The sequence below is a fragment of the Nomascus leucogenys genome, chromosome 17 (genome assembly GCF_006542625.1).
Source record: "Nomascus leucogenys isolate Asia chromosome 17, Asia_NLE_v1, whole genome shotgun sequence".
Taxonomy (NCBI): Eukaryota; Metazoa; Chordata; class Mammalia; order Primates; family Hylobatidae; genus Nomascus; species Nomascus leucogenys.
The window spans coordinates 28,358,683-28,379,214 of NC_044397.1; the positions used below are offsets into that span (position 1 = coordinate 28,358,683).

Below are 20,532 nucleotides of genomic sequence, written 5' to 3' on the forward strand. Positions count from 1 at the left end.
TAAACCATCCCTGCAACCCTTGTATGAACTCCAGTTGCTCATGGTAGATTATCTTTTTGACATGTTGCTGGATTCAGTTAGTTAGTATTTTGTTAAGGATTTTAGCATCTATGTTCACCAGCAATATCTGTCTGTAGTTTCCTTTTTTGGTTATGTCCTTTCCTGGTTTTGGTATTAGGGTGATACTGGCTTCATAGAATGACTTAGGGAGGGTTCCCTCTTTATCTTGTCGAATAGTGTCAATAGGATTGGTAACAATTCTTCACAGCAGACTTTTTCAATATTTGTGATCACCAGATTCCTTTCTCATCGCCATCCTGTTAATAATTAATACTAGAATCTTACTTGGAATCTATACAATTCCCAATGATCTTTAGTGAAAAAATGCTGCTTCTTCATTTTGAGAACCAGAATCACATTTGTCCATTCCACTTTTTTAACACCTTTCCCCTCTACAATTCCCTCACTGGAGAAACAATTCATTCCTCCTTGGAGACTCAGAGCTCATTGAAACCTCATGAAACAGCTCTTGCTCTGCCTTCTATTAGGGTTGTTTATTTAGATAGACATCATGTTCCTTCTACCCCCACCCCCAAGATAGTCACACTTGATTATACATTCCTTGGTAATAAAAGACATTTTTTTTTTTTTTGCTATCTTCTGCAGTGCCTTACACCATATATTTGAAAGACTGAATTGAACTGAAGTACACAAAGGAAGAAAATTAGTTTTATCTATGCAGTCTCAAAATTATTTTTGGTCAAATTGGATTTTTTCATCTATCTGATTGTCTAATTTGTTCATAGTTGAATCAGTCTTGCAGTTAATCTGATGTGCCCGTTAAGACCACGGAAGAGAGTGAATTCATTTTCCTGATCTGGTGACTTTTAATCATATAGTCACAACCACTCACACAGAAAAATAAAACAGCAGACTAAATAGCAAACTAATAGCAGAATGATTAATGGAATTATCCCTAGGCCCAAAGGCTATTATACGTAACCCACAGTCTCTGTGTAATTCATTCATTCAGCTTTGATTCAACACCCTTTTGTTAAGTGACAATAATAGTTACCAGTTACTGAATCCTTCCTATGGGCTAAGCACTTGAATAAGGCAATAATGTGGTGGCTGCCAATATCGGGCTTGCCTTGAGTCCTGGCAACACCAGTTATTATTTGTGCAACCATACGCCAGCTACTTCATTTTAAAACAAGTTATCATAAATATTAGTTATACCATTATTGTTAAAATGTATTATCTCATTGAATCCTCACAACAACCTTGTGAGCCACTTTTATTTCTTCCTACTTTAAAAATTTGCAAGGTACTGGGTGCTGGATGCTGTAGGATTTATAGAAATGACCATGTCTATAAATGACCTGATCCTGCCCTCAAGGACTTTACAATGAAGTAAAAAGGACTGAATTTTAAATAATTAATTATAATCAAAAGCAGAATGAAACATTTCCCATAGCAATGTGAATGCAAAATGTTGGAGAGCACAAAGGATTCAATGGATGATGGCTTTATATAAAAGGTAGAATATGAGTTGAAACTGGAGGGGTAAAAAGGATTTTCAGAGTCATAACAGAGGTAAAGGACAACCCACAAAAAATGAGGGAGCCACAAAAGCAAAGTATGGCAGCATAAAAAAGCATTAGGGGTGCAATGCTGACCAGGGAGTGTTTCTCAACCTGCCGACTGTAAGAATTATTTTATGTGGCCCTACCAGGATTATTTTTGTATATGGAGTATATCAGCAAGACAATTAGAGTGCATCACACATAGAAAAGTTAAGGTTGGTTTTGTGAAATTTTTTTTCAATGATATGTATGAGTATTGGGTCATAATATAAAATATACTTCTTATTGTGGGTTGTGGTCTAATAAGTGGGGAAGGTGCTCATCTAGAGAGGTTGGAACCTAAGTCATGAAGAGAGATGTAGTGTGGGGATGAGGCTGGTGTCCTAGAAAAATCATGTCTAGGAAAATAATGCTGTGGGATGATATATTTACATTTGAAATGAGGAATGGAAGAAAGGAAACAAGTTAGGGAAAGCTGCAACAGTCTGTGCCAGCACATCCCAAATTGCTGTGAATCAAGCCTGTTCTGGGAGTTATTAGTAGGCATGAGGAGGGGAAAGTCTTTGGGTGAGCAAATACAGGCATTGTAACATGTAGATAGAAGTGGGTTTATGGTAAAGCTAAGGAAACTAAATCTTTTTGTTTTCGTAAGTCCCTTCCAAGGCTCTGTTCTGAATTTTGTGTTCATAATTTTGTGTTCTTTTTCTTAAAAAGGACCTTCAGATTGTATAAACTTTGATACCCATCAAACCTGAATCTTTCTCAGCTTGTATATAAATTTAAGTAGGTGTCTTTTTCACAAAATAGGGCTTCTCAGAGACTTCAAGCTACTGATGTGCAGGCTGGGCGCGGTGGCTCACGCCTGTAATCCCAGCACTTTGGGAGGCCGAGGGAGGCAGATCACAAGGTCAGGAGTTCGAGACCAGCCTGGCCAACATAGTGAAACCCTGTCTCTACTAAAAATACAAACATTAGCTGGGAATGTGCCTGTCGTCAGGCCCTGGGTTGGAGTTTAGCCCTGCTTGGCTCTGCCCGCTAGTCTCATAGTCAGGTCACTCACCCCAGGCCTGGAGGAACGGTGGTCTTGGTGGTCTTCTCTGGCCCCTCCACCTCTTCTCCCTTGTGGGGACCACCCAAGCCCTCTCCCGACTTGCCCAGAGGCTGCATGCCTCTCTGGCATCACAGTCCGCACAGAGCCTGGCTGTAGGACTCCACTGAAATCCCCCCGGTGCTGGCTTTGTGCCCCAGGCACACCCACCTCACTTCTGCCTCCTTTCTGCCGGTTTCTGGCCTGTTTGGTCCCAGCCCCTCCCTGCACTCTCTCCGCAGCTGTGTCTGGTGGGTGATGTGAACCAAGGGACACCCAGGGTCATGGCACTGCCTGGATTCAGTTTGGTAATTGTCGGCAGTCTGTCCCTGGCTTCTGAGCCTGGGGTTTCCTCCTCTTTCTCCCCATCCTGGATGAGCAGGACACATTGGGGAGACAGCCTCCTACAAAGGCCTCCTAAGAGCTGCGCCCTGTGCCGGGAAAGCCTCCCGTATCTCCAAGGATGTCCCTGGAGCCCTCCAGCTGGTGCCTCTGCTGAGGTCCGTGAGCAGCGGGAATAGGCCTCTAGGGGAGGAGTTGGGGACAGGCTTCTAGGGGAGAGCACACCTCCAGGTAGCTGCACCTGTGGCTCACCAGCCCCCTGCACTGGGGCCAGCTTCAGCCTCAGCAGTGTCGGCTCAACAGATGTGACTGCTGTCAACACAGTGCGGCCAGGCCCTGGAGACTGACATCTTCTGTGGCTGCTTGTTTAAAGGGCATGGGCTGGAGAAAGAGTATGTGATTTTAAAGCTGGACTACCTAACAGCCTCCGATAGCAGATACAGCTTTGCTGCTGTTCTTGAAGTTCAAGGTGATGTGGAGGTGTTGCAGTGACAATCAGGACACCGTGAACAACACGTGCCACCGTCGACCCCGAAGTGGTAGACGGGGCCTGCTTTGGCACTTGATGCTGGGGCAGGGGTCCCTTTCATGGGGACTCACTCTCTACTGCCAGTCTCCCCCGGCAGTTGTCTACTTTCCTAGGCCCTGCCAGCATCCCCTGCAGCTCTGCCCAGCCCACTCCACCGGCTTGCCCCTCCCATGGCTCAGCCCCACTCACAGCTCATCCCTCCCATGGCTCAGCCCCACTCACAGCTCATGCCTCCCATAGCTAGGCCCCATCTACGGCTCACCCCACCCATGGCTAGGCACCTACCACAGCTCGCCTCTTCCATGACTAGGCCCCGCCCACAGCTCACCCCCCCATGGCCTAGGCCCCGCCCACAGCTCACCCCACCCATAGCTAGGCCCCGTCCACAACTCACCCCTCCCATGACTAGGCCCCGCCCACTGCTCACCCCCAATGGCTAGGCCCCGCCCACAGCTCACCCCTCCCATGACTAGGCCCCGCCCACAGCTCATCCCTCCCATGACTAGGTCCCGCCCATGACGCCCCTCCCATGGCTCCATGGGCTTCTCTTACCCTCCTGCCTAAGTCTGCGCAGCGCCAGAACTCCTGGCCCCCAGGCCCTGGGGCCGCGGGCAAGGAGGCCTCTCCGCTTGGTGCTGTCTCCATGGAACAAAAACCACACTGCAGCGTTCCAGGACCACAGAACAGACGGGCGGGCTGTACCCAGCAAAGGGGCCTGGTGACCAGCACTGGACACTGGGCATCAGCTGAAGACACAGGCTTGAGAATGCATTGCCATTTACCCAGCGAGCTTCAAGATGGATGCTGGCTTTTAACAGAGCAGCCCAGCTGCACCAGAGGAGGACATGGCGGTTTATGTATGGAACATTCTCCTCCAAGCCCGAGGCAGGAATGCCCTCTCCATACCCGTAACCCAAAGCTCTAGGCCACTGGTTCCCAAGAGTGAGCACGTCCCATAGAAACATCTTGGTTTAACAAGCGGGAGCAGCTGCCACAAGAGAATGGAGGGTCTCCCGCAGCGAACGTGCGCGTAGGTGTCTCACTTTCTCAGGGCTTTCGAGGTGGACTGGCTCCCAGGACCTGAAGCTTTGAGCTGGCAAGCAGGGATGGCTGGGACAGCGCCTGGGCGGGTGGGGTGAAGGCAGGGGTCTACAGAGGGCCTGTGTCAGTTACACAGTCTGTTAAGTTACCAGCCAGTTCAGTGGAAAAAAAAAATGGACTTGGCAACCCACAGACCAAATAAGGAAAACACGTAAAGAAGCCAGGCACCCCCGGCTGACTCGCTTCCACCCAATGTAGAAACAGAACCTAAGTGGAGACGGGCCAGGCTGCGAACTGCAGGGTAGAGCGGGTCCTGCACTTTGGGTGGCCCCATCCCTGAGTGACTGGGAGAGAACAGGCTGGGCTGGGGACACCTGTGTCCTCCTCCCACAGGGCAGGTGGACATGCAGAGCCTCCTCTCTTCCTTCCACAAGCCACTGTGTTGGGGCCATCGGCCTTCTGACCGCCATAGAGGATGCCCCAGGCTCAGCTTAGGTGACTCAGAAGGCCGCCATGCTGCAGAAAAGGCGCCCAGGGGTTAGCCTGTCCCGGTGGACAGAAGCCTTGGGAGAAGCTGTCAGCTGTGTAAGAAGGGGCTTTCTAATGTTAGGTCTCTCCTGAGACAGCGGCCAGCCCTGGCAGGAGTCCCCACAGGGGTGCTGTGGAGATGCGGACACCAGGCCCGGGCTCTGCAGGGGTCTAGATGCCCCTGAAGCCCCGCCCAGGTCTAAGGCTCTTCCTCTTGACGTCCCAGCAAGGGCTAATCTCACACACAAGCAAGAGATGGGCACTGGACACTGTGCGCTTCCCCCAGGAACTCCCTCCTAGGCCTCTGCAGCTGCTGGCTCCACGGGGTCCGCACGCTCAGTGCAGCCCAGCCACGGAGCTGGGATTGCAGAGGCCGCACACATGGGGTGACGGGGACTGTCCCAGACACCAGATGCAACACGCCCCACCACGAGCCTGTGCTCTCCCTTGGAACGGGGAGCCTGCCTCCTCACCCTCCTCTCCTCCTCTTCCCCGGGTGGCCCCACAGAGGCTAAGCCTCCCTCCACCAGCTTGGGAACAGACATCACCCTGCTGTTCCCAAAAGCAGGTGTGATGCTGCTTTTGTGATTATAATTGGGAATTTTAAAAAATCTTCATCTCCACAGTGACAGAATCCAACCAAACTCCTTCCTGAGAAGGGCAGCTCTGGAGGGCAGTGCTCCAGGGGGTAGCAAGGGTGACGGGAAAGGACGGTGTGAGTGGGTGGGGCATGGAGTAAGATGATTTGGGGACCTGGGTGTCTTTAGCTCCTCACTGGCTTGGGACAGGCCGTGTTTTGCTGTAGGGATGGGGGAAGCCAGTCTCACATCTTCCTAAGGCACAGCGGGGCGTGTCTGCCTGGCCTACTGGGCTGAGATCGAAGCAAATCCTGGTTGTTAAGGGTGTCACCAGGAAGAGGGGGCATGGTGTCGGTGCTGGCTGCGGATAACAGCTCCTCACGGTCAAGGTTGTGGGCAGGCGGCAACGTGCTGTCAGAGAACGTGTCACTACAGGGTTCCCTGGCGTCTGCGAGTTCACGGCAGATGTGTCTGTCGGCACGGAAAATCCACCATCCAAGCTGCAGCTGGAGATGAGGGGGGACACGAGCCGCTGGCCCTCCCCAGAGAAGAAAGGAAAGGCATTTGGGTCTCCTTCCACAAACAAAAGCACAGAGACACGACGCAGATGCTGAGGTGTTAAGTAGGTATCATCGTTCTTCTCCTAACACGATAAATTATCTTCCAGTTGTGGTTCCTATGTCCTCGGCAGCGCTGCCATCATGGCATGGAGACAGTGACGGGGACCTAGACTGGAAAGTTCTTCTTCGTAGGCAGAGACGGTGCAATGACAATATCGTCGGAATCATCGGAGTTGATGTCATCTCCAGGTGGAGGTGCCACAGCCTGCGGCCCTGAGGGAGAGGGGTCTGCAGAAATGAACCACAGGGAGAGGGGTCAGCCACGCTGACCTCAGGGGCTGCCACCACGGACACCCTTACACTGTCTGCTCTTCCCTGGCAGGCAAGACGGTGGCCACCCCCAGAAGCAGTAAGCCATGGGGCACACAGGCCCTCAGAACCAACTTACACACCTGCCAGAAAGCCTCACTCTCCCAGCCTTCAAACTCAGCTCTGAGTATTCTGACCATTTCCCCCAATCAAAACACCTGCAAAAGCAGACATTTGCCAGCATGGAGGAACCTCGAGTCCGCACTGGAGGCATTCCCTGAAAGCCATTCCCACAGCAGCAGTCCAGGAGTCTGGGGCCTGGGTGGGCGGCTACCCATGTGTAGGAGCATTTCTGCTGGGTGCAGTGGTTCATGCCTGTAACCCCAAGACTCTGGGAGGCCGAGGTGGGAGGGTGGCTTGAACCCAGGAGTTCTAGACCAGCCTGGGCAACACAACGAGACCACATCTCAAAAAAAAAAAAAAAGCCAGCTTCCCTGTTAACTTGCTGGCCATTGGTATGGAGGGCAGGAGGGGGCAAGGCACGGATCGCTGTGAGCTTGCAAGCTGCTCGGCCATTCCCCCTTGGATGCTCCTTCATAAGCATCTAGAGCGTTCAGAACTTTTAATCCACTCTAGAATGGGACGCCACCTACAGACGGGATGGAGGTGGGTACCAGAGCTAAAGATGGGACAGGTCCTACCACAGCAGCAGCCCCAGAGCTCCTCGCGAGGGAGCCTGACTCTTACTGCCTTGAAAGACGAACATAAAAAAGTAATGAACTGCTGATGTGAGATTTTAAAAAGGGAAGGAAATGGCAATTTGGCCATGCCGCAGATACTGTAACTGTGTCAGCTTTTTTTTCCTGCAACTTTCAAGAAAATTCGTATTAAAGGGGAACTTTATGAAATTAAAAACAGCTTTCATGGTTATCTTCAAAAACAACCAATCAGCTCAAACAAAAGCTTGATTTATACTTTTCACAGAGACATTTCCTTAGGTCAATAAAGCTGAATCCCTGGGTCACTGGGATGAACTTGCCTCTTTAAAGTCACTTGCGTTTAGCAAGAGAAAAGGGCAGCATCAACGCACGCTTTAGCCCTGATCAAAGCCTCTAAAGGTCACCAAACGCAGGGTCTGGCGAGAATCGGCTCCTGGAGAACAACTGAAAGCCTTTTGCAGAGCCCACGAGTCACAGGCTGGCCCGACCGCTTTCCGTGTCTATACATTCTCCCCGAAACCCCAGGCTGCTCATCTTTTTGAGCTTTACAAATGGAGGTTTTGGAGAGAATATCAAAGTTCAAAGTTTTCTAGCTCTGACGAAACTAGGTTAAAAAATGAAAAGAATAAAATGTGATTTCATACGTGGTATTTCCAGGTCAAACGTGGTATACCATTCTCAGCTCGTGCAGGAGACTCTAAAACACAGCCCCTAGTGGGACCCCCTGGGGAGGGAAGGCTCTCGGGCTCCAGGTCAGATGCAGGCCTCAAAACGGCCTCTTCCCAACTCTGTGACTCCGCGTCAGCACAGGAGGGATCTCCTAGGAAAGTGACTCCCCCCACCATGGGCCCCCGCACTTACTGGAGTGGTGCTGGGGACTGCCGGCTCCCTGGGCCCATCCTGAAGGGACATTCAAATTAAGGCATGTGGGTCCTGGGCAGGCCTCACCCTTCCTTCACCCCCTGGCCTTCCTCACCCGCACCCTTTGGGCTCAGAAGAGCCTCTTCCTTTGTGGTTTTCCTTGCTGTTCTCTCTCCTCCTTCCCTGACTCCACCCTGGAGACCTAAGGACTCAGCACGGCAAAGCCCTTCGCCTGACCCTTCCCATATGAGACAGCCCCGCACGCCACACTCCACTCCTCAACAGGGTCTTAAGGCTGCCCTTCTCCATCTCCCGACAATCCTGGGTCTCAACAGTGCGCCTCTGCACTCAGCCTCCCTTTACAGGAAGTGTCAATGGGGGGTTTCTAATTGTAGGATAAGACACGGGATCTCAAGTCCACACAGAGCAGCATAGATTTGGGGTGGAGAGTGGCTTTCGAGCTGTCTAGCCCGTTCTCTACTTTAAACATGAAGGGACTGATGGCCAGAGAAAGGCAGGGCCCTGCTGGGGCATCCCCGTCAGCTCTGGACAGGGCAGGGATGAGGCCTCACACGAGCGAGGGTGTGGCATCCTGCAGTGCCAGCAGCTTCTTCACTGGTTTTGGACTTTAACCAAGTAGAAAAGGGAACAATCACATGGTTTTACTCAACAAACAAACAGGAGAAATGCTGGCTCGAAGGTGGAAGCCACCTCGGTCCCACTGGAGCTGAGAGCAAAAATAAAGACAGCAAGGACCTTGGCAATTCCAGGCACAAAGGACAAGCTGGGCCAAGGGGGGCCCTGTTGGGGGCCTTCCTGGCATGAGGTGATGCTTAGTTCAGAGGCAGTTCCAGATGGGACACGCCTCCCTTCCGTCCCGACACAGCCCGGGCTTCCTGGAGGTGGCCACTCTTTGGCTTAGACCTCAGCAGACCAGCTGCCCCGGTGCCAGAATCCAAATGAATGAAATTACCAGGAAGAGCTGCCAGGAAGGGTGGGGAGGAGGCGTCCCCGTGTGTGGCTGAAGCCGATCTCCTCTTGGTGGAAGCTGCGGTGGTGGTTCTTTTACCAGTAGCGCTGGAAAAAAACAGAAAATGCCAGCTGATTCTGCCTTTAGAGAGTACAAACCTCTCTGAGGTTTAGGGCAGGCCTCACTAATTTGCCTGGAGGCAGGTATTCCAATGAAAGCAAACACAGCCAGCCCCGAGCCCCACGACCAGCGCTGTACCCGATATGCACCCATGGTCCAGAAACGTCCGGCGGTGAAGAGCCTCAGACACGTCCCCTGTCCATCTCCTCGGGGACCATGCTGCGGTCAGGCCAGCACGGTTTTATAAGCTGGCCTCAGACGGCTCCCTTCCCTGTCTCCCGTCTGGGTCAGCCCAGCTGCCATTCCCCGGGGACATGCTTGCAGGCTGCATGGCCCTCCACGTCCTGGCTGGGGCTCGCTGCCCAGGGATGGGTCCCCGACTCCTGAGCCCATGGTGTGTCCCAAGTCACATGGGGTCAGGACCATGAGATGCAGATGCGGCCTTGGAGGGAGAAACTGCCCACTTGGAAGTGCAGGGTGGCTGCGCAGCTCCACCACAGAGGCCGAGAACCAGAGCAGTCTGTGATAAGAGGGGAACAAACCCCACGCAGGGTGAAGCAGAGAGGGGGTGACGGAGCGGGGCCGTCTCTTCCCCTTACTGTAAACTCCCCCTCTGCCCAGGCTCACTTCAAGGGGTTTTGATTTCTGCAACCAAGAGAGTCCTAGCGAACCCACCAGGAGGCCTGTGGGAACGCTGCCATCTAGACCCTGCATGCGTCGCCTGTCATATGCTGTGTCCAACACAGAGGTCACATCACAGTTTTCTTTCAAAGGGATGACCTATCAGCACAGCAAAAAGCCAGGCCACAGACTGATGGTGACCTGAGCTACACGGTGTCTGAAGCTCCTCTTCTCATCTTCTCCCAGTAGGGAAGAAGCGACTCTGGAGCAGCAGGGAGCAGCAGGGAGTCCTCAGGATGTGAAGCCTTTACTCTGTCTCCAAACCGAGGTCCCGCCGGCAGGCGGCAGGCGCTGCTCCAGTTTCCGCTACATGCCCTGCGCCCAGTGCTCTGGGCCCGCTGCGGTGGGCAGCCTCTCGTGCCACGTCTGTGTCCCGCCTCCCTGTGACCCTGACTCACCTGTGCCTGGCCCGGGCCAGGTGTGCCCGCAGAGCGGACTGGATGATGACGATGGCCTCCTCCTGCACAGGGCTGCCCTCGGCCTGGGTGATGGGGCTCGGAACGCAGGGCACAGGAGAGCTCTGGGGCGCAAGGACGGCAGGGAAGACGACTATTTGGCAGCCCCCTGGTGGCTCCTGGCGCTCGGCCCCCAGGGCACCCTGGGCATCAGGGAGACAGGAAGAGCTCAGTTTCCTTTCCAGGTGGCCCTGCCTCCCGGGAATTGCTGGTCAGTGAGCAGCCTCCTGGTGGCAGGTTCTGAATTTTTAAACTGCAGGGATTCTTATTTATTTATTTATTTATTTATCTATTTTTGAGACGGAGTCTCGCTCTGTCGCCCAGGCTGGAGTGCAGTGGCGCGATCTCTGCTCACTATAAGCTCTGCCTCCCGGGTTCATGCCATTCTCCTGCCTCAGCCTCCTGAGTAGCTGGGACTACAGGCGCCCGCCACTACACCCGGCTAATTTTTGTATTTTTAGTAGAGACAGGGTTTCACCGTGTTAGCCAGGATGGTCTTGATCTCCTGACCTCATGATCCGCCGGCCTCGGCCTCCAAAAGTGCTGGGATTACAGGCGTGAGCCACCGCGCCCGGCCTATTATAGGGATTCTTAAACAAACACCTGGTCCTTAATACAGAGGAGGGGCCGGCATGGCCTGCATCTATCTTTAGTAGTTTTTAGCTACATCTCCATGGAGCCACTTGACTCTCTGGCAGCTTAAGGCAATCTGGCCCTAACGCCACATCCATCCGGGGCCTGTGCAGAGGGGCCTGAGCAGAGAAGCCTGCATGGCCTGCGTGGCCAGGGATGGAGCGCAGGGGACGCCTGCTGGGCAGGCAGGGATGTGGAGGCTGAGGGGTGCCCTGCGCTTTCTCGGTGGATGGAGTGCGAGATGAGCAGCTCTGGAGATGGCCACTGGGACGTCCAGCGCCCCGACATTACCTGGTCTGGGAGGCCTGGCACGCTGGGTGGCTCTGAGCCATGTGCTTTGCTTGCTAAGAGCTTTGTCCGCGCCAGATGTCCCCTGAAAGCTGCCTGAAGCACCACAGCCGCCTGTCAGGGAAGGAAGCAGGGAGAGAAAAGCAGGTGTGAGTGTCCAGGGCGACGGCGGGTGAGAGGGAGGCGCCGAGGGGAGAGCTGCCAAGGTGGCAGAGAACACGACTCCCCTCACTGCTGCGCAGCCACAGTCTCTCAAAGAGCCGCCCATGCTCCCACTCACCCCAGTCTGGGAGAAACTCACCAGAACCCCAGGGAGCACAGGGCACGGCGTCTGTCAGCATGGTGGGGACTCTGGGAATGGCAAGGGGCCCGCTGTTCACTGCAGTCCCTTTCAGCGGCTAATAGGAGCTGGTATTTCACACATGGTTATGTTTTCATGTTGGAGCGTTTTTTCAGGTTGGAATAGTTTATTGGTTTCATCTACTTTCCATAGATGTCTTCTAAATCAAGCAAGGGGCCAAAAGACCTCTAAAGTGCTCTTAAGAGAATTATTCATCCTTTGAACTTAATCTTAAATGATTTTCTTAGGAAATGTGGCTGGGTGCAGTGGTTCATGCCTGTAATCCCAGCACTTTGGGAGGCTGAGGCAGGATGATCACCTGAGGCCAGGAAATTCAGATCAGCCTGGGCAACATAGCAAGACCTCGTCTCTACAAAAAATTAGCTGGGCACGGCACACACCTGCCATCCAGTGCTTTGGGAGGCTGAGGTGGGAGGATCCACTGAGCCCAGGAGTTTGAGACCAGCCTGGCCAATATGGTAAAAACCTGTCTCTACTAAAAACACAAAAATTAGCCAGGCGTGGTGGCACATGCCTGTAGTCCCAGCTACTCAGGAGGCTGAGGCATGAGAATCATTTGAACCTGGGAGGCAGAGGTTGCAGTGAGCCAAGACTGGGCCACTGCACTCCAGCCTGGGTGACACAGTGAAGACTCTACTTAAAAAAAAAAAAAAAAAGGACAGGGAAGCTCCGTGAGAAGTTCACGCTCCATTTTCGGGAAGCACTTATTTTTTGAACGATCTGCCTCTAGCCCTGTGAACCTTCCCAGCCTGATAGATGGGCAGCTCTCAAACACGTTAGGAGAATGCCAAGCGTGCCCACTGAGCCCCACGCCACATAAGTTTAGCAGGCTTGCTGCTGTTGGAACAGAAAATACCTTTGTTTTGTCTTAAAGCTGGGGTGGGAAAAGAGCTCAGCAAAGGAGGGCAAGGCAGCGCCAGCTATTAACAATGAACGACCCGCCAGTGTGGTGACCACATGGAGGCTGCCCAGAAGCTTCTGGTAAAGCGGCTGCTAGGTACGGGGGGTCTCTGCACCAGTTGGAGGGGTGAGAGCGGCACGCATCTCCGTCATGCCACACACTGCGCACACACTGGGAAACCCCACGCTCACCACAGCCCCACACAGGCGGCCTCACTACTGTCTTTACTTAGAGATGAGGACCCTGAGGCATGGGGGACACCAGGGAGAGAAGCAGGACGGGGAGACGGCACCCACCACTGACTGGCCTATCGGCCGAGGAGCCCGGATCCCCTCACCTGCTCGCTGGAGGGCATTTACCGAACGCCTCCCATATGCCAGGCGCTAGTCTAGGCACCAGAGGTGTTGTGGCAAAAAGACAGAGCTTGCATTCTGATGGGAGGCTGGCAAGAATAACCACAAAGTGAGATGCCAGGCAGGGGCGTGTGCTAGGAACCGCAGCCGGCTGTGGGGACCGGGAACCTGTGCAGGCTGTGGTGGGTGGGCAGGTGGGAGGCTGACGTGCTGGAGACCTCGGGATGAGGGCCTGAGGGCTGCTGGAGGATGGGAGGGACTGTCAGAGACGGGGATGTTGGAAGTTGCCATTGCAGATGTGTAAGATGGGTATGGACAAGGGTGTGTCTGTGGGGCAGGTCTAGGGACCAGGAGGCCAGGCACGGAGGGGCTGCAGAACCGAAGGCTGAGGACTAGGGCAGTGGCGAGCAGGGGTCCCTTCCTCAGGGGCAGTGTAGTGGTCCAGGTGGGCAGTCCAGCTATCTGCTCGTGGAGGGCGCTTGTGTGGCTGTGGCCTGGCCATCAGATGCCAACATGCTCCCACAGCAGCTGCGCGCAGGCCACTGAGCCTGGTGCGCCGCCCACACCCGCGACCATACTGGCTGTCCTGACTGCAGAGTATGAAACCGGTGAAATCTGGACAGTGTCTGGCTGGTCTGTTACAAGCTCCTCTGGTGCCCGGCACATGGCAGGAGCCCAGCAAACACTTGTGGATGAGTAATGTGGCCAAGGGGAAGGGGAAGTGGGTGGGGCAGGGGGAAGTCAAGCCCCGCCCTGACGGCAGAGCTGTCAACCCTGCTGACATCAGATGCACCTGGGGAGTGTGAGGACAAGCGGGTGCCGAGTCTGCCCTGCCACTGAGAAGCAGCTGCGGGCGAGGAAGAAGGCAGCGTGAGAAGCCCTGCGGCGCAGCGCCAGCTCTGAGAGACTGGGGCTGGGTCCTCTCCTGCAGTCTAAGTGGAAATACACTGCTGTCCCTGAAGGGGCCCTAGAGGAGAGGGGAGCATCTCAGAGGCCACCAGGACTCCAGCAAAATAAAGATCTCACTTTCTAGCTCCTCCCTAAAAAGGGTCATGGCTGGAACCACACTGTTCATCAGTCTGTCAGTTCTCAGCTGTGGGTGACATACTCAACCTTCATTCCAGTTCCATGCCCTCGCCCCATCTCAGACTCCTTGTCCCACTGGCTCTGCTGGGATGCCCTCCCCTCACTTCCCGGTCCAGCGAGCTCTGACGTGTCCCGCGAGGCCCACCTTGCATGTCACCCCTCGCAGGGACCTCCTGGCCTTTGTGTGCAGGGCTGGCCACCACCAGCGCCACCCCGGGCTGTAACCACTCGTTCACTTGTGTGTTTGAGCCTTTGCATCCCAGGGCCTCTGAGACTGCTCCACGCAGGGCTGGTGATCAGTGAATGTGCATGAAAAGAATGAATGAATGGAAGGAAGGAATGAATGAAGAGATTTTGAAAGTGGGAAATTATCCAAATATTTATTTGATGTTTCTATTTCTTATGTATTTTATATTTAATGTTGGAGTCTGGTTTGGTTTCATGAAAATAATGACTTCCCGGGCGCGCTGGCTCACGCCTATAATTCCTGCACTTTGGGAGGCCAAGATGGGCAAATCACCTAAGGTCAGGAGTTGGAGACCAGCCTGGCCAACATGGAGAAACCCCGTCTCTACTAAAAACACAAAAATTAGCTGGGCACAGTGGTGCGTGCCTGTAATCCCAGCTACTAGGGAGGCTGAGGCAGGAGAATCGCTTGAACCCAGGAGGCGGAGGTTGCAATGAGCCAAGATTGCACCACTGCATTCCAGCCTGGGCCACAGAGCGAGATTCCGTCTAGAAAAAAAAAAAGAAAAGAAAAGGAATCAACACATCTTTAAATATCCCCTCGCCTACTTTACAGCAAAATACAAATCCGAATTTCGAAACTGAAGAAATAAACCTCACTTACCTCATCCAGAACAGCCTTTTTTTTCTGAAAAAAAGAAAAAATACGTGAATTAACATGAGAAGGATGAATGTTTCCCCACACAGTGGTTTTCATTCCTTCATCTTGCCAACAGGTGTCGATCAAGCCAACAAGAGGCCTGGCTGCCCTGGCTCCTCCCTCCCGAGCTGCCAGGGCCCAGCAAACAAACATCTTTGTAAGGAGGACGAAAGTGAGAGGCAGCATTAGGATGGCGGGAATTCTCCAGGAGTCACATGAGGTGGCCCAAGCTGCAGATGAAGGGATGTGTCTGTGCCATGTGCCAGTCCCCTGGCTGTGTGGAAGGGACTCCATTAGACCAAGCTGTGCACCTAAGGAGGTGGATGTGGGCCCCATGTGAGAGCACTCTCACAGCACAGGTGTCCGGACCACTGTCCTCTCTGGATAAGCCCCAGAATTCGGAGGCTGAGGCTGCCTGCTGGGGACGTTATGAAGGGGACTTTGGTTCAGGCTCCAACCTGACCTGGTCATCAGTCACCCTTGGGTGTCTTGGGAAGTTTCTCAGGCTGCAGCTGACACACAGTGTCACAGTCAGTAGAGGGTCCCTCGGAGCACGTGGTCTTACAGACGTGAGCGAAGTCCTCCCCGGATGTTGATGCCAAGTTAATCAATGTGCACTTAATGGCACGGAATGACCACGGCCGGATGACAGGTACATCAGCCGGCTGATTTTCCATACTCATCAGAGTGCACGGCCCACGTTTGTACTACTGTACACAGGATCTTTCCCTTGGGAGATTAAGGAGGAACTGAGTACAAGGACCAGCAGAATATAAGATGGAAGCAAAGAAATATATATACTGAATAAGAGAGAGACAGACAGACAGACAGACAGACAAGCCAGCGTCTGCTCAGCACCTAAAGGGAAGTCACTAAGTTTTCTCCCACCCTTTCGGGAGGACCAGGAGTTGGCCCCGCTAATAAGGAAACTGCTTTTCAGATGAAGACAGCTGTGACATGAAGGACACTAAGGCCACAAGGGGAAAGGTGGTGGGGACAGACCTCATGGAGGCCAAACTCTCCCCTATAGACTGCCAGCCAGTTACCAAGGGAAACTCGTTTCTTTAAAATGGCGAAAGCCAGCAGCCATGACCAGGTTAGAAACACAAACAGGGGCCGGCCTGGCCCACCCGTGTCCCGAGGAGATGGGGGTACACACCCTCGAGGTGAGACATTCTTGCCAAAAGCAAACCTCGGTGAATCAGAACTGGAGACCTTATTTCTCATTTATGGGAAATTAAGGGGACAGAGGAATAAGTTAATGACCCCACAAGGAAACAGATCCAGGACAGGGAACATTCTGTAACACACTGGCCTGCCCATTGCCAAAGAAAATGTCTTTAAAAAGAAAAAAAAAGGCCAGGCGCAGTGGCTCAGGCCTATAATCCCAGCACTTTGGGAGGCCAAGACAGGTGGATCACCTGGGGTCAGGAGTTCGAGACCAGTCTGGCCAACATGGTGAAACCCTATCTCTAATAAAAATACAAAAATTAGCTGGGCGTGGTGGCACACGCCTGTAATCCCAGCTACTTGGGAAGCTGAGGCAGGAGAATTGCTTGAACCTGGAAGGCAGAGGTTGCAGTTAGCTGGGATCACGCCACTGCATTCCAGCCGGGGTGACAAAAGCAAAACTCCATCTCAAAAAAAAAAAAAGAAAAAAAATCTAGGTGTGGTAGCTCACACCTGTAATCCCAGCACTCTGGGAGGCCGAGGCAGGTAAATGGCTTTAGCTCAGGAGTTCAAGACCAGCCTGGACAACACAGCAAGACCCGTATCTACAAAAATTGGCCAGGTGTGGTGGTGCCTGCCTGTAGTCCCAACTACTTGGGGGGCTGAGGCCGGAGGATTGCTTGAGCCCGGGAGGTCGAGGCTGCAATGAGCTGTGATTGTGCCACTGCACTCCAGCCTGAGTGACGGAGTGAGACCCTGTTACTATGAAAAAAGAAAAAAAAGGCTGGGTGTGGTAGCTCATGCCTGTAATCCTGGCACTTTGGGAAGCCAAGATGGGTGGATCACCTGAGGCCAGGAGTTAGAGACCAGCCTGGCTAATAAGGTGAAATCTTATCTCTACCAAAAACACAAAAATTAGCTGGGTGTGGTGGTGCATGCCTATAATCCCAGCTACTAGGGAGGCTGAGGCAGGGGAATCGCTTGAACCCGGGAGGCAGAGGTTGCAGTGAGCCAAGATTATGCCATTGCACTCCAGTCTGGATAACAGAGCAAGACTCTAACTCAGAAAAACAAACAAAATCGGCCAGGGTGAACTGTTGGTTAAAGAAAAGAAAGGGCGGGGGCTGCTGTGAACTACACTAAGGAGATGTAACCAACCAACCCCAGGCTCTGACAGGACATGGGTTGAGAACATCCGAGACCGAATGCTGGCGGGAAACAGATAGCTGCAGGCGGCATCTCGGGACATTTGGGAAATGTGAATAGGAAGGGCCGTTAGGTAAGGATAGAAAACTGCTGTGACAGTCCTAGGTGCAGTCACAGTGCTGTGGTCAGGTAGAAGACACTTTTTCTTAGAAGATACATGCCGATGTTTCATAGTATCTAAAACTTACTTTCGAATAGTTCTGGAAGAAAACTGTATGGAAAGAAATCTGGCGAGTTATTCACTGCTGCACAAAACGCACCCAGAACGAAGGAGTCAGTGTGTGAATGAGGTTTTTATTTTCTGTATGTTACAGTGCTCAGACACCTGGGGCCCGGCTGGCCCTCCAGGCCTAGTGATTCCTGGAGAGTGAGTGGCTTGCCTTGGAGCACGAAGACTCACAGGGAGCAGCCCGGGTCGCCCCAGGGAGTCTCACCTTGTGCTTGTACACCTTCCACTGGGCCTGCAGGACTCTGGCTGCGGCATCTCTTCTCCCATCAGAGCAGGGGGAGCGGGGCCGCGGGAGCCCCTCCTCGCTGGAATCCGGCGGCCAGTCTTGCTCGCAGTGCCTGCTGCTGGGAGTGGGAGCTGGGAGCTCTTGGGCCTGCAGGAAATTGAAGGAGTAAGAGGACGATGAAGTCAGGGCAGGGACAATCAGTATCTGGCAAGGGGACAGGATATTACTCAGCATGGTGCGGCTGTGCTTATCAGGCGAGTCTTATTAATGTGGAGGAGATAGCTGTTCCACACTGGTCTGCAGGCCACATGACAGCGGTCTCTTGTACTGCTGAGAAACAGCGTCTAGGCGAGCACACAAGTGCAGACGCGCTTCTCATTAAACTCCCTTAACTCTGTCTGGCAGTGCCTCCTGGGAGGGAGAGAGGATGCTTCTTCACACGGCCGTCACACACTCACTACACTCAGCCACATTTTGTTCCTCCAAGAATTGTCTGTTTTTCTGGGGTCCTTTTCTGTTTTCTAGTTTAATACTCTAAATTATAAACATGGGATTTCTGGGATTGAAAGCAATATATTTCTAGCATGGTTTTTAAGGTAGAAACAAGCCAGGATTGCTATAACGGCCATTGAAATAACCATGATTTCACGCTGGGCGCAGTGGCTCACACTTGTAATCCCAACAATGTGGGGGGCCAAGCAGGGAGGATCCCTTGAGTTTAAGACCAGCCTGGCCAACACAGCGAGACCCCATCTCTATGAAAAATTTTAAAAACACCCGGGTGTGGTGCACACCACCGTGGCCTCAGCTACTCGGGAGGCTGAGGCAGGAGGATCGCTTGAGCCCAGAGGTCAAAGCTGCAGTGAGCCATGATTGTGCCACTATAGTCCAGCCTGGGCAACAGTGAGACCCTGTCTCTAATAAGAAAAAAGAAAAATTATGACTTCTAACACCGATGACTGCAAATGTATCATCCATAGGACACTACCCAATACAAATGAAAAGGCCTCTCATTTCAAGAATGCAAGCTCGGTGGAGAGCACGCTGTTGCTGAAAGCCCTCCCCGGAGGGTGACACAAGACTGCTTCCAGTGCACACCGGGCCAGGCACCGGGCGCAGGTGGGCTGTCCACAGACTTCAACAAACACAGAACGGCTTGCTCTGGCTTTTCATTTTCTGTGTGTTAACGATGCTTGGGCACCTGGGGCCTTGCTGCCCCTCTGGGCCTGGCCAATTCCTAGACAGTGAAGGGCCTGCCTTTGGGCACGGCCATCCTATGCGAGCAGCTAATCCAGTGCCCACACTCAGAATCGCCTCCTGCATTGGGCCCCACACTCCAGAAGGCAGTGTTTCTCAGCCTTAATCACCCAGGGCCAGGTGTGGGACAGCTCAAGACCACCCAGCTTCCAGCCCACCGGCCCGAACCAGCTGGCTCACCTCACCTCACCTGCTGCTTCTCATGATAAAGGCCCTGGCCCGGGTCTTCTGCACGACCCTACCACCTCCTGGCTGACGCGCCGCTCCTGCGTGGCCTTGCATGCCCTGCCTCCTGTTTCTAGGGACCTGGGAGTGTAAACTTCCTAGGACAGTCACTTGGGTGTGTGCACATCTTAACCTCCCTGACGAAGATGCCCTGGGTACATCCACACAGCCAGCTGTTTCCAGACCCCTTTAGCTGTGGCACCAAGTTGCTTGGCACTGGCATTCCGGCCCTGTGTTTCCACATTCCGATTTTGTAACCCTAAGAAGAGCCTCATCTTCCCCCAGTCCTGACACATTTTCAGGCCTCTGTTCCACTAAAGTGAGATCATCTGTTAGTATGTGGCCCGTGCCAGTGTGATCAGAAAGGTAAAATCAGCTTCTCAGAAGATAAATGAACATTTACTCACACAACTACAGACAGCTAAAAAAATCTAAATTTTCACATGCTTATAAATTCCTTGAGGCAACTCTTAAACCGACTCTTGTCACTCCATTTAACCTACAATTAATCATTCCCACGTGAATGCTGAGAGCTGATTCCCCTACTCGGAGAGCTGATCACTCAATTAATCCCACTCTTCCTTTTCTCTAAAATAGAAATGTTTCCTGAGGAGGAAAATAACACAAAGCTAATACATGCTTATTATGAAAAATTCAGACAATAATAAAAGAAAGTAAAACAAAACAAAAATTGCTTATAACCCCACCACACAGAAAAGGCTGTATTTCAGCAGTTTTCAGACACTTTTGTTTTCTTTCTCTCTCTCTCTCCTCCCTCTATTTTCAGACCTTTTTCTTTTCTCTTTCTCTCTTTCTTTCTTTTCTTTTTTTAGTGAGACAGGGTCTGGCTCTGTGGCCCAGGATGGAGGGCAGCGGTGCTACCTTGGCTCTCTACAGCCTCCACCTCCTGGGCTCGAGCGATCTTCCCACTGCTGTCTCCCGAGCAGCTAGGACCACAGGCGGTGGCTTCTATTGGTTTTATCCATGAGCTCCTCTTAGAGCAAACTGCAGCCTCAGGATGGCGACACCAAGTTCCTTGCTTTTTGTCTGAATATGCGTGGTCTCACACCTGCCCTCTGAAGGATCCTACCCATTGGAAGGGGATTTGTGAGGACGCCCTTCTACCACCAGAAGTGCAAGTGCGGGCAGCACCAGCCATGGTGAGCAGAGCATGGCTGCGACCCTCCAGGGAGGCAGCAGAGAGCCAGGGACCTCGGAGCCACAGAGACACCACCACAACCAGCTGCCCCCAGGTAGCATCCACACACACTGAGGGAGTGGAGAGGCAGGAGAGCATCCATCTAGGGTCCCTGCTCACCTGCCGGTTCCCTGCTAACAGTCACTC

At 52.9% G+C, this 20,532-nt stretch overlaps 1 protein-coding gene across 6 annotated transcripts in view; it reads right to left on the reverse strand.

The window, feature by feature from the left end:
- Window positions 1-872: 872 nt before the first annotated feature.
- Window positions 873-20,532, reverse strand: part of IQCE (IQ motif containing E) — a 53,493-nt gene continuing 33,833 nt past the window's right edge. For 4 of the 6 annotated variants that reach the window (XM_030797169.1, XM_030797171.1, XM_030797170.1 and 1 more), the window contains 5 exons: window positions 17,685-17,852; window positions 14,839-14,862; window positions 11,291-11,401; window positions 10,310-10,509; window positions 8,783-9,217 (listed from right to left, as the gene is read on the reverse strand). In XM_030797169.1, the coding sequence (XP_030653029.1) occupies window positions 8,974-9,217; window positions 10,310-10,509; window positions 11,291-11,401; window positions 14,839-14,862; window positions 17,685-17,852 (747 nt within the window). In that variant the 3' untranslated portion in view covers window positions 8,783-8,973. Of the gene's footprint in view, window positions 6,540-8,782; window positions 9,218-10,309; window positions 10,510-11,290; window positions 11,402-14,139; window positions 14,278-14,838; window positions 14,863-17,684; window positions 17,853-20,532 lie in introns of those variants that run through there. The other 2 variants (XM_030797168.1, XM_030797172.1) reach the window with 2 other exon arrangements.